At 40.5% G+C, this 14,155-nt stretch overlaps 1 protein-coding gene across 1 annotated transcript in view; it reads left to right on the top strand.

Annotated features, from left to right (window-relative positions):
• ipo8 (importin 8) overlaps nt 1-13,917 on the top strand; it is a gene marked incomplete at its 3' end in the record, with an annotated part of 104,339 nt that extends 90,422 nt beyond the window's left edge. Inside the window, exon 25 of the mRNA XM_084330282.1 lies at nt 13,865-13,917. Within this exon, the coding sequence (XP_084186408.1) occupies nt 13,865 (1 nt within the window). The remainder of the gene's footprint in view (nt 1-13,864) is intronic.
• Nucleotides 13,918-14,155: the final 238 nt, after the last annotated feature.

The following is a 14,155-nucleotide window of genomic DNA, read 5'->3' as shown; positions in this document are numbered from 1 at the left end:
AAATATGGGGTTGGTGGGAATATCTTTTGAAATTATCTGTGATTTCAAACATTGTCCTTTTTATTTTGCCACCTTTACTGCTGCCACTGCAAGTACAGAAATAGATGGCACTAATGGGGAATGATCTGAGTATGAATTACAGTATTTGAACTGGTTCAGTAGCTCAGTTTATCCTACATTTATAGAGACAACATTTTTCCATCAATGGATTAAGTTCCACTGCTGTAGCCTCACATGGTCTGCTGACACCAGCCTGGTCAGTCTGCTGCTGTAGACTCTGCAGACGGTCTGTATGGAACCAAGACTGTTCTCTGCAGACGGTCTGTATGGAACCAAGACTGTTCTCTGCAGACGGTCTGTATGGAACCAAGACTGTTCTCTGCAGACGGTCTGTATGGAACCAAGACTGTTCTCTGCAGAAGGTCTGTATGGAACCAAGACTGTTCTCTGCAGAAGGTCCGTATGGAACCAAGACTGTTCTCTGCAGAAGGTCCGTATGGAACCAAGACTGTTCTCTGCAGAAGGTCTGTATGGAACCAAGACTGTTCTCTGCAGAAGGTCTGTATGGAACCAAGACTGTTCTCTGCAGAAGGTCCGTATGGAACCAAGACTGTTCTCTGCAGAAGGTCCGTATGGAACCAAGATTGTTCTCTGCAGAAGGTCTGTATGGAACCAAGACTGTTCTCTGCAGAAGGTCCGTATGGAACCAAGATTGTTCTCTGCAGAAGGTCTGTATGGAACCAAGACTGTTCTCTGCAGAAGGTCTGTATGGAACCAAGATTGTTCTCTGCAGAAGGTCTGTATGGAACCAAGATTGTTCTCTGCAGAAGGTCTGTATGGAACCAAGACTGTTCTCTGCAGAAGGTCTGTATGGAACCAAGATTGTTCTCTGCAGAAGGTCTGTATGGAACCAAGACTGTTCTCTGCAGAAGGTCTGTATGGAACCAAGACTGTTCTCTGCAGAAGGTCTGTATGGAACCAAGACTGTTCACTGCAGAAGGTCCGTATGGAACCAAAACTGTTCTCTGCAGAAGGTCTGTATGGAACCAAGACTGTTCTCTGCAGAAGGTCCGTATGGAACCAAGATTGTTCTCTGCAGAAGGTCTGTATGGAACCAAGACTGTTCTCTGCAGAAGGTCCGTATGGAACCAAGATTGTTCTCTGCAGAAGGTCTGTATGGAACCAAGACTGTTCTCTGCAGAAGGTCCGTATGGAACCAAGATTGTTCTCTGCAGAAGGTCTGTATGGAACCAAGACTGTTCTCTGCAGAAGGTCTGTATGGAACCAAGATTGTTCTCTGCAGAAGGTCTGTATGGAACCAAGATTGTTCTCTGCAGAAGGTCCGTATGGAACCAAGACTGTTCTCTGCAGAAGGTCTGTATGGAACCAAGATTGTTCTCTGCAGAAGGTCCGTATGGAACCAAGATTGTTCTCTGCAGAAGGTCTGTATGGAACCAAGACTGTTCTCTGCAGAAGGTCTGTATGGAACCAAGACTGTTCTCTGAGGAAGGGTGTTAAGTACTCAAAATAAACAGTCTGCTGATCTGTATGACTGGGCATGGTGGACGTGTGGTAAACACCTGTTACCTCTGCAGCTGTTACTTTGTCTGCTTGTCCAACGTCTTTTGGTCGGAGAAATGCATTCATCGCTTTTGATGTCTCTTTTTGTGCAACACGTTTCCTGTGGGACTCCGCTCGTCTGTCGTTTCACGTCCAGGTTGTTCAGGCTGTACTGTACTGGTACTGTGCAATGACAATATATTTGAATCCAATCTGAAAAATCCAATATGAATCTGAATATGAATATGAATAGTATGCAGCCTGGAGATACTAACAGATCACATATGAATATGAATAGTATGAAGCATGGCCGACTCCCACATGCATTCAGAGACATCTACTTTGTTGGAAAGAGGAGAATATGAATCTGAACCAGAATGGTGTTTATTGCAAAGAATGAGTCTCGGTGCTGCTGACACAGAGGAGGAGGTGCTGGAGGTGCTGACACAGAGGAGGAGGTGCTGGAGGTGCTGACACAGAGGAGGAGGTGCTGACACAGAGGAGGAGGTGCTGACACAGAGGAGGAGGTGCTGACACAGAGGAGGAGGTGCTGGAGGTGCTGACACAGAGGAGGAGGTGCTGACACAGAGGAGGAGGTGCTGGAGGTGCTGACACAGAGGAGGAGGTGCTGACACAGAGGAGGAGGTGCTGACACAGAGGAGGAGGTGCTGACACAGAGGAGGAGGTGCTGGAGGTGCTGACACAGAGGAGGAGGTGCTGACACAGAGGAGGAGGTGCTGATACAGAGGAGGAGGTGCTGGAGGTGCTGACACAGAGGAGGAGGTGCTGGAGGTGCTGACACAGAGGAGGAGGTGCTGGAGGTGCTGACACAGAGGAGGAGGTGCTGACACAGAGGAGGAGGTGCTGGAGGTGCTGACACAGAGGAGGAGGTGCTGGAGGTGCTGACACAGAGGAGGAGGTGCTGACACAGAGGAGGAGGTGCTGGAGGTGCTGACACAGAGGAGGAGGTGCTGGAGGTGCTGACACAGAGGAGGAGGTGCTGACACAGAGGAGGAGGTGGAGGAGGAGGTGCTGACAGAGGAGGAGGTGCTGACACAGAGGAGGAGGTGCTGACACAGAGGAGGAGGTGCTGACACAGAGGAGGAGGTGCTGACACAGAGGAGGAGGTGCTGGAGGTGCTGACACAGAGGAGGAGGTGCTGGAGGTGCTGACACAGAGGAGGAGGTGCTGACACAGAGGAGGAGGTGGAGGAGGAGGTGCTGACACAGAGGAGGAGGTGCTGACACAGAGGAGGAGGTGCTGACACAGAGGAGGAGGTGCTGACACAGAGGAGGAGGTGCTGACAGAGAGGAGGAGGTGCTGGAGGTGCTGACACAGAGGAGGAGGTGCTGGAGGTGCTGACACAGAGGAGGAGGTGCTGACACAGGAGGAGGTGCTGACAGAGGAGGAGGTGCTGACACAGAGGAGGAGGTGCTGACACAGAGGAGGAGGTGCTGGAGGTGCTGACACAGAGGAGGTGCTGGAGGTGCTGACACAGAGGAGGAGGTGCTGGAGGTGCTGACACAGGAGGAGGTGCTGACAGAGGAGGAGGTGCTGACACAGAGGAGGAGGTGCTGACACAGAGGAGGAGGTGCTGGAGGTGCTGACACAGAGGAGGAGGTGCTGGAGGTGCTGACACAGAGGAGGAGGTGCTGACACAGAGGAGGAGGTGCTGACACAGAGGAGGAGGTGCTGACACAGAGGAGGAGGTGCTGACACAGAGGAGGAGGAGGAGGAGGAGGTGCTGCTGTGGTCGCGCTGTCCACACTGGTCAGCTGAATTTTTTTGAACATTTCAGACTAACGTGGCCACATGGACTTGGAGTAATATGAAATCCTCTTCTGTTTGGCACTGTGCATGGGTTTAAAAAAAATTATTATTATCATTTTTCTTTCTACGGAGGCCCTGAGACGAGGGAATTGTCCCGTTGTCACGCGAGGGCAGATTGAATTGGCTCGTTGTCGCGGGAGAACGGAGTGGATAGGGTGTGTGAGTGTATGGCCGCTTAGGGCTTCTATTCCTTTCCTATTTTTTTTCTCCCCCTCTTTATCACTAATGTTATCATTGTTATTATTATTTGGTTGATATATATTTTGTTTTAGTCTCTCATGGTTTATTTTTTTTTATCCACTTTTTCTCCCATTTTTCTATATTTTCTCCCATCCCAATTTTCGTATCATCCAATTCAACCCTCCCCTGTCACGAACGCTGTTTCTTGCCTCCCACAAGCCGGCTGCAATGTGGACTAAGTCATACATAGCACAAGTCCCCTCCGGTACTTGAGGTAACAGCAGTCGCATCTTTTCACCTGCGCAGCTCGATCTCTCAGTGGCGAGGAGTAACGCGTGGGAGACTCACGCTGCCCCTGACACTTCCTGATTCTACTGCGCAGGCGCACCAACCGACCTGTAGGAGTCGCTGTCCACAACGCCCGATCCCCACCCATCAGTTTCCCACCCCCTAATACGGCCAATGTGTATTAGTACGGACGACCAGCTAAACTGAAAGCAATGTGGAGCGCTGGGATCGAACAGGTGATCCCAGCGTCTCCGCATTCGTGGCGAGCGCCTTGCCCACTACGCCACGTAGCCGCCACCAGTCTCTCATGGTTTATATACTTAATTATTATTTTTTAATTATTATTACGATTTATGTTATTAGTGACAGACAGTATTAGTGGTAGCTATGTTAGGCAAATTATTATTGCTGGTATATTATTTTGTACTAACCATTAGTGCTGCTGTGGATGGTGCTGTTGTCATCATGATTGATGGGGACGTTAATATCACCCATGGCATTACTCTCCTTATCCAATATAATTTGGTCTATATGGTTTATATTATTCATATATTTTTTTGTTATTAGTGTGGGTGACCTGGCGAAGCCAGGTTGCCACCCACACTATACATATCCATACTCTTTTTATTTATTATTCTTTATTCCACCGATTTTGCCAACACACTCGTGCCAGAGCGTTCGCGCCCCATACACGTGAAAGGTATCAAAACGACCGGCTTGCTCCAACTCGATGTGCTATTCGAACTCGTAAAGTTTCACCGCACCGTCTGGCTACGAATCGACTTTAAACGGTAAAATTTCGGTCCCATTGGGAATGCATTGCATTTTAGAGTGTAGCAGCTGAAATAATCTTTTTCCCCCTACCTTGGGTGAATTGCGAGTGTGATCTCAATTTTGGACGTAGAAATAAAACAAACACATCAAAACGATGACACGGCTGTCATCCCGCTCACAAAAGAAAAATAAATGGAATTGGACATTTCTATCTCAACTGACGACCATTTGTTTGAAGGTTCTCCTCCCCATTGACCGCCATGCAATCGCACTCTAGAAATCACATTTTTCACACTATTTTTTAGCCTTCTGTTCCGATCGCCGAAGGAGTGCCACAATATCGCACGAATGTCACAATATCGCGCACAACCCTTCGCCTACTCGTTGTAGTGCTCATGTGCGCGTCACAACGCTTCATCTCTTATAGTTTTCTTTTAATCAATGTGACAATGCAGTCATGCATCTGCCTCCATAGAAATGCATTGAATAGAAAATATGCAAGTCATAGTGATTGCTTCACCTGTGTGGCTCATGGCTCACTCATGATTGGTTCAGCTGTGTGGCTCGTGGCTGAGCTGCCAATGACATCATCCACTTAACCCATCATTGGCCATCACTGTGTTGCAGTACTGAATTGCTGACAGCGCCCTCTGTCTTGTGGGTTGTGTCATTGTACTCAGTAGGGATATCCTCTTTCATTTTTCATTGGTCCATGTTGACCCCCTTTCATTGGTCGATGTTGACCACTCCCCCGATCCTTAGACCACGCCCCCTTAGGCCACACCCCCTCAGTGTATCTCTTGAACCGTTTGTCGTAGAGACTTGCGGATTGTGCCATTGGTCGATCTTGACCACCTTTCATTGGTCGATGTTGACCACTCCCCCGATCCTTAGACCACGCCCCCTTAGGCCACACCCCCTCAGTGTATCTCTTGAACCGTTTGTCGTAGAGACTTGCGGATTGTGCCATTGTACTCGGTTTAATAGTGTAATAGTGTGTAATAGTGTAATAGTGTAATAGTGTGTAATAGTGTAATAGTGTGTAATAGTGTAATAGTGTAATAGTGTGTAATAGTGTAATAGTGTAATAGTGTAATAGTGTAATAGTGTGTAATAGTGTAATAGTGTGTAATAGTGTAATAGTGTGTAATAGTGTAATATTGTGTAATAGTGTAATAGTGTAATAGTGTGTAATAGTGTAATAGTGTAATAGTGTGTAATAGTGTAATAGTGTATAATAGTGTGTAATAGTGTAATAGTGTGTAATAGTGTAATAGTGTGTAATAGTGTAATAGTGTGTAATAGTGTAATAGTGTGTAATAGTGTAATAGTGTGTAATAGTGTAATAGTGTAATAGTGTGTAATAGTGTAATAGTGTAATAGTGTGTAATAGTGTAATATTGTGTAATAGTGTAATAGTGTGTAATAGTGTAATAGTGTGTAATAGTGTGTAATAGTGTAATAGTGTGTAATAGTGTAATAGTGTGTAATAGTGTGTAATAGTGTAATAGTGTAATAGTGTGTAATAGTGTAATAGTGTGTAATAGTGTGTAATAGTGTAATAGTGTGTAATAGTGTAATAGTGTGTAATAGTGTAATAGTGTGTAATAGTGTAATAGTGTGTAATAGTGTAATAGGGTAATAGTGTGTAATAGTGTAATAGTGTAATAGTGTGTAATAGTGTAATAGTGTAATAGTGTGTAATAGTGTAATAGTGTAATAGTGTGTAATAGTGTAATAGTGTGTAATAGTGTAATAGTGTGTAATAGTGTAATAGTGTAATATTGTGTAATAGTGTAATAGTGTGTAATAGTGTAATAGTGTGTAATAGTGTAATAGTGTAATAGTGTAATAGTGTGTAATAGTGTAATAGTGTAATAGTGTGTAATAGTGTAATAGTGTCTAATAGTGTAATAGTGTGTAATAGTGTAATAGTGTAATAGTGTGTAATAGTGTAATAGTGTAATAGTGTGTAATAGTGTAATAGTGTGTAATAGTGTAATAGTGTGTAATAGTGTAATAGTGTAATAGTGTGTAATAGTGTAATAGTGTGTAATAGTGTAATAGTGTGTAATAGTGTAATAGTGTGTAATAGTGTAATAGTGTAATAGTGTGTAATAGTGTAATAGTGTAATAGTGTGTAATAGTGTAATAGTGTGTAATAGTGTAATAGTGTAATAGTGTGTAATAGTGTAATAGTGTGTAATAGTGTAATAGTGTGTAATAGTGTAATAGTGTAATAGTGTGTAATAGTGTAATAGTGTGTAATAGTGTGTAATAGTGTAATAGTGTGTAATAGTGTAATAGTGTAATAGTGTGTAATAGTGTAATAGTGTAATAGTGTGTAATAGTGTAATAGTGTGTAATAGTGTAATAGTGTAATAGTGTGTAATAGTGTAATATTGTAATAGTGTGTAATAGTGTAATAGTGTGTAATAGTGTTTAATAGTGTAATAGTGTGTAATAGTGTAATATTGTAATAGTGTGTAATAGTGTAATAGTGTAATAGTGTGTAATAGTGTATTTCTATCTCAACTGACGACCATTTGTTTGAAGGTTCTCCTCCCCATTGACCGCCATGCAATCGCACTCTAGAAATCACATTTTTCACACTATTTTTTAGCCTTCTGTTCCGATCGCCGAAGGAGTGCCACAATATCGCACGAATGTCACAATATCGCGCACAACCCTTCGCCTACTCGTTGTAGTGCTCATGTGCGCGTCACAACGCTTCATCTCTTATAGTTTTCTTTTAATCAATGTGACAATGCAGTCATGCATCTGCCTCCATAGAAATGCATTGAATAGAAAATATGCAAGTCATAGTGATTGCTTCACCTGTGTGGCTCATGGCTCACTCATGATTGGTTCAGCTGTGTGGCTCGTGGCTGAGCTGCCAATGACATCATCCACTTAACCCATCATTGGCCATCACTGTGTTGCAGTACTGAATTGCTGACAGCGCCCTCTGTCTTGTGGGTTGTGTCATTGTACTCAGTAGGGATATCCTCTTTCATTTTTCATTGGTCCATGTTGACCCCCTTTCATTGGTCGATGTTGACCACTCCCCCGATCCTTAGACCACGCCCCCTTAGGCCACACCCCCTCAGTGTATCTCTTGAACCGTTTGTCGTAGAGACTTGCGGATTGTGCCATTGGTCGATCTTGACCACCTTTCATTGGTCGATGTTGACCACTCCCCCGATCCTTAGACCACGCCCCCTTAGGCCACACCCCCTCAGTGTATCTCTTGAACCGTTTGTCGTAGAGACTTGCGGATTGTGCCATTGTACTCGGTTTAATAGTGTAATAGTGTGTAATAGTGTAATAGTGTAATAGTGTGTAATAGTGTAATAGTGTGTAATAGTGTAATAGTGTAATAGTGTGTAATAGTGTAATAGTGTAATAGTGTAATAGTGTAATAGTGTGTAATAGTGTAATAGTGTGTAATAGTGTAATAGTGTGTAATAGTGTAATATTGTGTAATAGTGTAATAGTGTAATAGTGTGTAATAGTGTAATAGTGTAATAGTGTGTAATAGTGTAATAGTGTATAATAGTGTGTAATAGTGTAATAGTGTGTAATAGTGTAATAGTGTGTAATAGTGTAATAGTGTGTAATAGTGTAATAGTGTGTAATAGTGTAATAGTGTGTAATAGTGTAATAGTGTAATAGTGTGTAATAGTGTAATAGTGTAATAGTGTGTAATAGTGTAATATTGTGTAATAGTGTAATAGTGTGTAATAGTGTAATAGTGTGTAATAGTGTGTAATAGTGTAATAGTGTGTAATAGTGTAATAGTGTGTAATAGTGTGTAATAGTGTAATAGTGTAATAGTGTGTAATAGTGTAATAGTGTGTAATAGTGTGTAATAGTGTAATAGTGTGTAATAGTGTAATAGTGTGTAATAGTGTAATAGTGTGTAATAGTGTAATAGTGTGTAATAGTGTAATAGGGTAATAGTGTGTAATAGTGTAATAGTGTAATAGTGTGTAATAGTGTAATAGTGTAATAGTGTGTAATAGTGTAATAGTGTAATAGTGTGTAATAGTGTAATAGTGTGTAATAGTGTAATAGTGTGTAATAGTGTAATAGTGTAATATTGTGTAATAGTGTAATAGTGTGTAATAGTGTAATAGTGTGTAATAGTGTAATAGTGTAATAGTGTAATAGTGTGTAATAGTGTAATAGTGTAATAGTGTGTAATAGTGTAATAGTGTCTAATAGTGTAATAGTGTGTAATAGTGTAATAGTGTAATAGTGTGTAATAGTGTAATAGTGTAATAGTGTGTAATAGTGTAATAGTGTGTAATAGTGTAATAGTGTGTAATAGTGTAATAGTGTGTAATAGTGTAATAGTGTAATAGTGTGTAATAGTGTAATAGTGTGTAATAGTGTAATAGTGTGTAATAGTGTAATAGTGTAATAGTGTGTAATAGTGTAATAGTGTAATAGTGTGTAATAGTGTAATAGTGTGTAATAGTGTAATAGTGTAATAGTGTGTAATAGTGTAATAGTGTGTAATAGTGTAATAGTGTGTAATAGTGTAATAGTGTAATAGTGTGTAATAGTGTAATAGTGTGTAATAGTGTAATAGTGTGTAATAGTGTAATAGTGTGTAATAGTGTAATAGTGTAATAGTGTGTAATAGTGTAATAGTGTAATAGTGTGTAATAGTGTAATAGTGTGTAATAGTGTAATAGTGTAATAGTGTGTAATAGTGTAATATTGTAATAGTGTGTAATAGTGTAATAGTGTGTAATAGTGTTTAATAGTGTAATAGTGTGTAATAGTGTAATATTGTAATAGTGTGTAATAGTGTAATAGTGTAATAGTGTGTAATAGTGTATTTCTATCTCAACTGACGACCATTTGTTTGAAGGTTCTCCTCCCCATTGACCGCCATGCAATCGCACTCTAGAAATCACATTTTTCACACTATTTTTTAGCCTTCTGTTCCGATCGCCGAAGGAGTGCCACAATATCGCACGAATGTCACAATATCGCGCACAACCCTTCGCCTACTCGTTGTAGTGCTCATGTGCGCGTCACAACGCTTCATCTCTTATAGTTTTCTTTTAATCAATGTGACAATGCAGTCATGCATCTGCCTCCATAGAAATGCATTGAATAGAAAATATGCAAGTCATAGTGATTGCTTCACCTGTGTGGCTCATGGCTCACTCATGATTGGTTCAGCTGTGTGGCTCGTGGCTGAGCTGCCAATGACATCATCCACTTAACCCATCATTGGCCATCACTGTGTTGCAGTACTGAATTGCTGACAGCGCCCTCTGTCTTGTGGGTTGTGTCATTGTACTCAGTAGGGATATCCTCTTTCATTTTTCATTGGTCCATGTTGACCCCCTTTCATTGGTCGATGTTGACCACTCCCCCGATCCTTAGACCACGCCCCCTTAGGCCACACCCCCTCAGTGTATCTCTTGAACCGTTTGTCGTAGAGACTTGCGGATTGTGCCATTGGTCGATCTTGACCACCTTTCATTGGTCGATGTTGACCACTCCCCCGATCCTTAGACCACGCCCCCTTAGGCCACACCCCCTCAGTGTATCTCTTGAACCGTTTGTCGTAGAGACTTGCGGATTGTGCCATTGTACTCGGTTTAATAGTGTAATAGTGTGTAATAGTGTAATAGTGTAATAGTGTGTAATAGTGTAATAGTGTGTAATAGTGTAATAGTGTGTAATAGTGTAATAGTGTAATAGTGTGTAATAGTGTAATAGTGTAATAGTGTGTAATAGTGTAATAGTGTGTAATAGTGTAATAGTGTAATAGTGTGTAATAGTGTAATATTGTAATAGTGTGTAATAGTGTAATAGTGTGTAATAGTGTGTAATAGTGTAATAGTGTGTAATAGTGTAATAGTGTGTAATAGTGTAATAGTGTAATAGTGTAATAGTGTGTAATAGTGTAATAGTGTAATAGTGTGTAATAGTGTAATAGTGTAATAGTGTGTAATAGTGTAATAGTGTAATAGTGTGTAATAGTGTAATAGTGTGTAATAGTGTAATAGTGTAATAGTGTAATATTGTAATAGTGTGTAATAGTGTAATAGTGTGTAATAGTGTGTAATAGTGTAATAGTGTGTAATAGTGTGATATTGTAATAGTGTGTAATAGTGTAATAGTGTGTAATAGTGTAATAGTGTGTAATAGTGTAATAGTGTAATAGTGTGTAATAGTGTAATAGTGTGTAATAGTGTAATAGTGTGTAATAGTGTGTAATAGTGTAATAGTGTGTAATAGTGTAATAGTGTGTAATAGTGTAATAGTGTAATAGTGTGTAATAGTGTAATAGTGTGTAATAGTGTAATAGTGTGTAATAGTGTAATAGTGTGTAATAGTGTGTAATAGTGTAATAGTGTGTAATAGTGTAATAGTGTAATAGTGTAATAGTGTGTAATAGTGTAATAGTGTAATTGTGTGTAATAGTGTAATAGTGTAATAGTGTGTAATAGTGTAATAGTGTAATAGTGTGTAATAGTGTAATAGTGTGTAATAGTGTAATAGTGTAATAGTGTGTAATAGTGTAATATTGTAATAGTGTGTAATAGTGTAATAGTGTGTAATAGTGTGTAATAGTGTAATAGTGTGTAATAGTGTAATATTGTAATAGTGTGTAATAGTGTAATAGTGTGTAATAGTGTGTAATAGTGTGTAATAGTGTAATAGTGTAATAGTGCAATAGTGTGTAATAGTGTAATAGTGTGTAATAGTGTAATAGTGTTATAGTGTGTAATAGTGTAATAGTGTAATAGTGTGTAATAGTGTAATAGTGTGTAATAGTGTAATAGTGTGTAATAGTGTAATAGTGTGTAATAGTGTGTAATAGTGTGTAATATTGTGTAATAGTGTAATAGTATTGCGGGTTGTGTCGTTGCACTCAGTAGGGATATCCTCTTTGATTGGTCTATGTTGACCACTCCCCCGATCCTTAGGCCGCGCCCCCTTTTTGTATCCTTTGAACCGTTTGTCATAGAGACTCGCGAGAGACCCTCTCCCCCGTTGGCCGGCGGTGCACAGGCGTCACCCACACTTTCACAATTTCCCCCGCGCGGAATTGTCTAGTTATTATTACAATCTATGTTATTAGCGACAGATATAGTGGTAGCTATGTTGGGTGAATTATTACTGCTGGTATTTTTATTTAATTTTATCTTTACTACCAGTAGTGTTGCTGTGGATGGTGCTGTGGTCACCATAACTAATGGGGACGATAGTATCACCCATAGCATTACTCGCCTTACCCAATATAATTTATCATAAATTAAAGAAAGAAAGAAAAGGAAAAATTATTAATCTCCCTGTTTTCCTTCCAATTTAGTTTTTTGATAATGCAGGTAGTTAATAACACAGGGAGACCAGTAGAGGGAGCTACTGTTGGCGCTTTAACCCGTGGTTGCTCACCAAGAGTTTATTAATTGTATGACAGCTCACTTGGAGGAGTTCCTTGAGTTCAATGACACAGGGGAGGTCTCAGACTCCATACTCTGGGAGACTCTTAAAGCAGTAATGAGAGGTCATATAATTTCCTTTGAAAGTAAAAAAAAAGGGAACAGCGCCATCGTCTGGTAGAAATCGAAAACACGCTCCTGGCCTTTGAACAGACTCTCTCTTGCAAGAAGACTATAATAAGATCTTGAATTTAAAATATGAATATAACCGCATTCTTAGTGGAAACATCGGTAAACTCTTATTGAAGCTCAAACAGAGACACTTCGAACTGAGCGATAAACCAGAGAGGCTGCTGGCCAGACAGTTGAAGGGAGCACAGGCGAGCCGTGCAATCCACAAAATGTTATCTAAAACAGGTGATTTGTTAATTAACCCTAAGGAAATAAACAACAGCTTTAAAGAATTTTATTCAGAATTATACACAGCAAAGTCTCAGGCCACTAATGCAGACTTTACAATTTTTTTTACTCCCTCAACCTGCCAAAACTGGATGAGTCATCCAGGTTAGAACTCGATTCAGATTTTTCAGAGAGTGAGCTAGTTGAGGCAATTAAGTCATTTCCTTCCGGTAAGGCAGCAGGCCCAGACGGATTTGGCTGTGAATTTTACAAGACATTTCATAAGACACTTGCCCCAATTCTACTCAGAATGATCAATGACTCCATTAACCCTGTAACGCCCTCAGTTGCAATGTGACAACAACACCTTTAGCTAGTTAAAAAAAGTCTGTAATTTTTTTTTTTTTTTTTTTACTTTATTTTTTAGCGTTTATCGCTTTTCTGGTCAAGCATGACCGACAGAAACAGGTTGAAATGGGATGTAGAGCAGGGGAAGACACTCTGAGAAAATACGGCGGGTCCGGGAATCGAACTCGTGTACCCCAGATCCGTGACGAGCACGGTTTTCCCCGACTCAGAAATAGCGCCGAGATATGCGGTGAGCTACGGGAGCTCCCCTCTTTTTCTTTTTTTTAACACATTTGCATAGTCAATGGGAGCAGTTGTTCAGCCTCACAATGTTATTGGATAGTAAATCTGTTTATAAGTCCCACCCTCTGGCCTCCAAGGTCATACAACTGCCAAATCTCCATGCAAGCAACACCTCTCTGTTTTATTGGACTGGATCTGTCAGAATCAAGTAAGTAAAATACCTTAAATAATTGTTTTGGTGATTATTACAATGTCTAGAACATGTATATGTAAGGGATAATGTATAGCTACGAGGTCATTGTCGCAAAATAATTGTCCGACACGGAGGCGAGGTGTTTTAAACGTCAGTGAAGGTCAATTATTTTGCGATGATGACCGAGTATAGCTATACATTATCCCGCTTATTACATGGCTAACTTACTAACAATATACCTAATTCATTTTACAAAATCGACAAGACGAGATAATGCAGATGCAGTTGTTCTGTGGCTCTGTCAGCCCAAATAAAGTGATTATTATTATCGCCGGCAGCCCGGCAGGTGTGTCTAATTGCACTGAAACAGTGTGTGTCAGTGGGGCTTGATTACTCCAGCTGCGAAAAACAATAATCACTGGTGGTTATCGAAAAATAATTCACCGCTGTCGGGGGCTATTGACCAATCACAATCAAGCATTTCGGCGAATGTTAAAACGCCATGTAATAAATTTAGTTATTGTGGAATACATTCATCACATATCTATCTCTATCTATCTATCTATCTATCTATCTATCTATCTATCTATCTATCTATCTATCTATCTATCTATTTCTACTTTTTCCATTTCAGAATGCCACAGAGAGGGCCTCAATACAGTGTGCAGGATGTGATTGCTGCCATCCAAAATGGAGAGAGTGATTTTGAGATGGAATCAGACACAAGTGATGAAGAAGCAGATGAAGATGCCTGTGGAAAAGTGGACAAAGAAAATCAACAACCCACTGACTGCCCAGCCGATGATTATGTGGACATCGACCCCAACCAAAGAAACACACCGTGTCCCGCAGTGGAAGCTGCTGACCAAATTTTTAGGTGAAGCACAAATTATTATATTATATATAAAATTATATTTTTTAAACA

The sequence above is a fragment of the Notolepis coatsorum genome, assembly GCF_963971535.1.
Source record: "Notolepis coatsorum genome assembly, chromosome: 15".
Classification (NCBI taxonomy): Eukaryota; Metazoa; Chordata; class Actinopteri; order Aulopiformes; family Paralepididae; genus Notolepis; species Notolepis coatsorum.
This window is presented reverse-complemented; position numbering and strand designations above follow the sequence as displayed.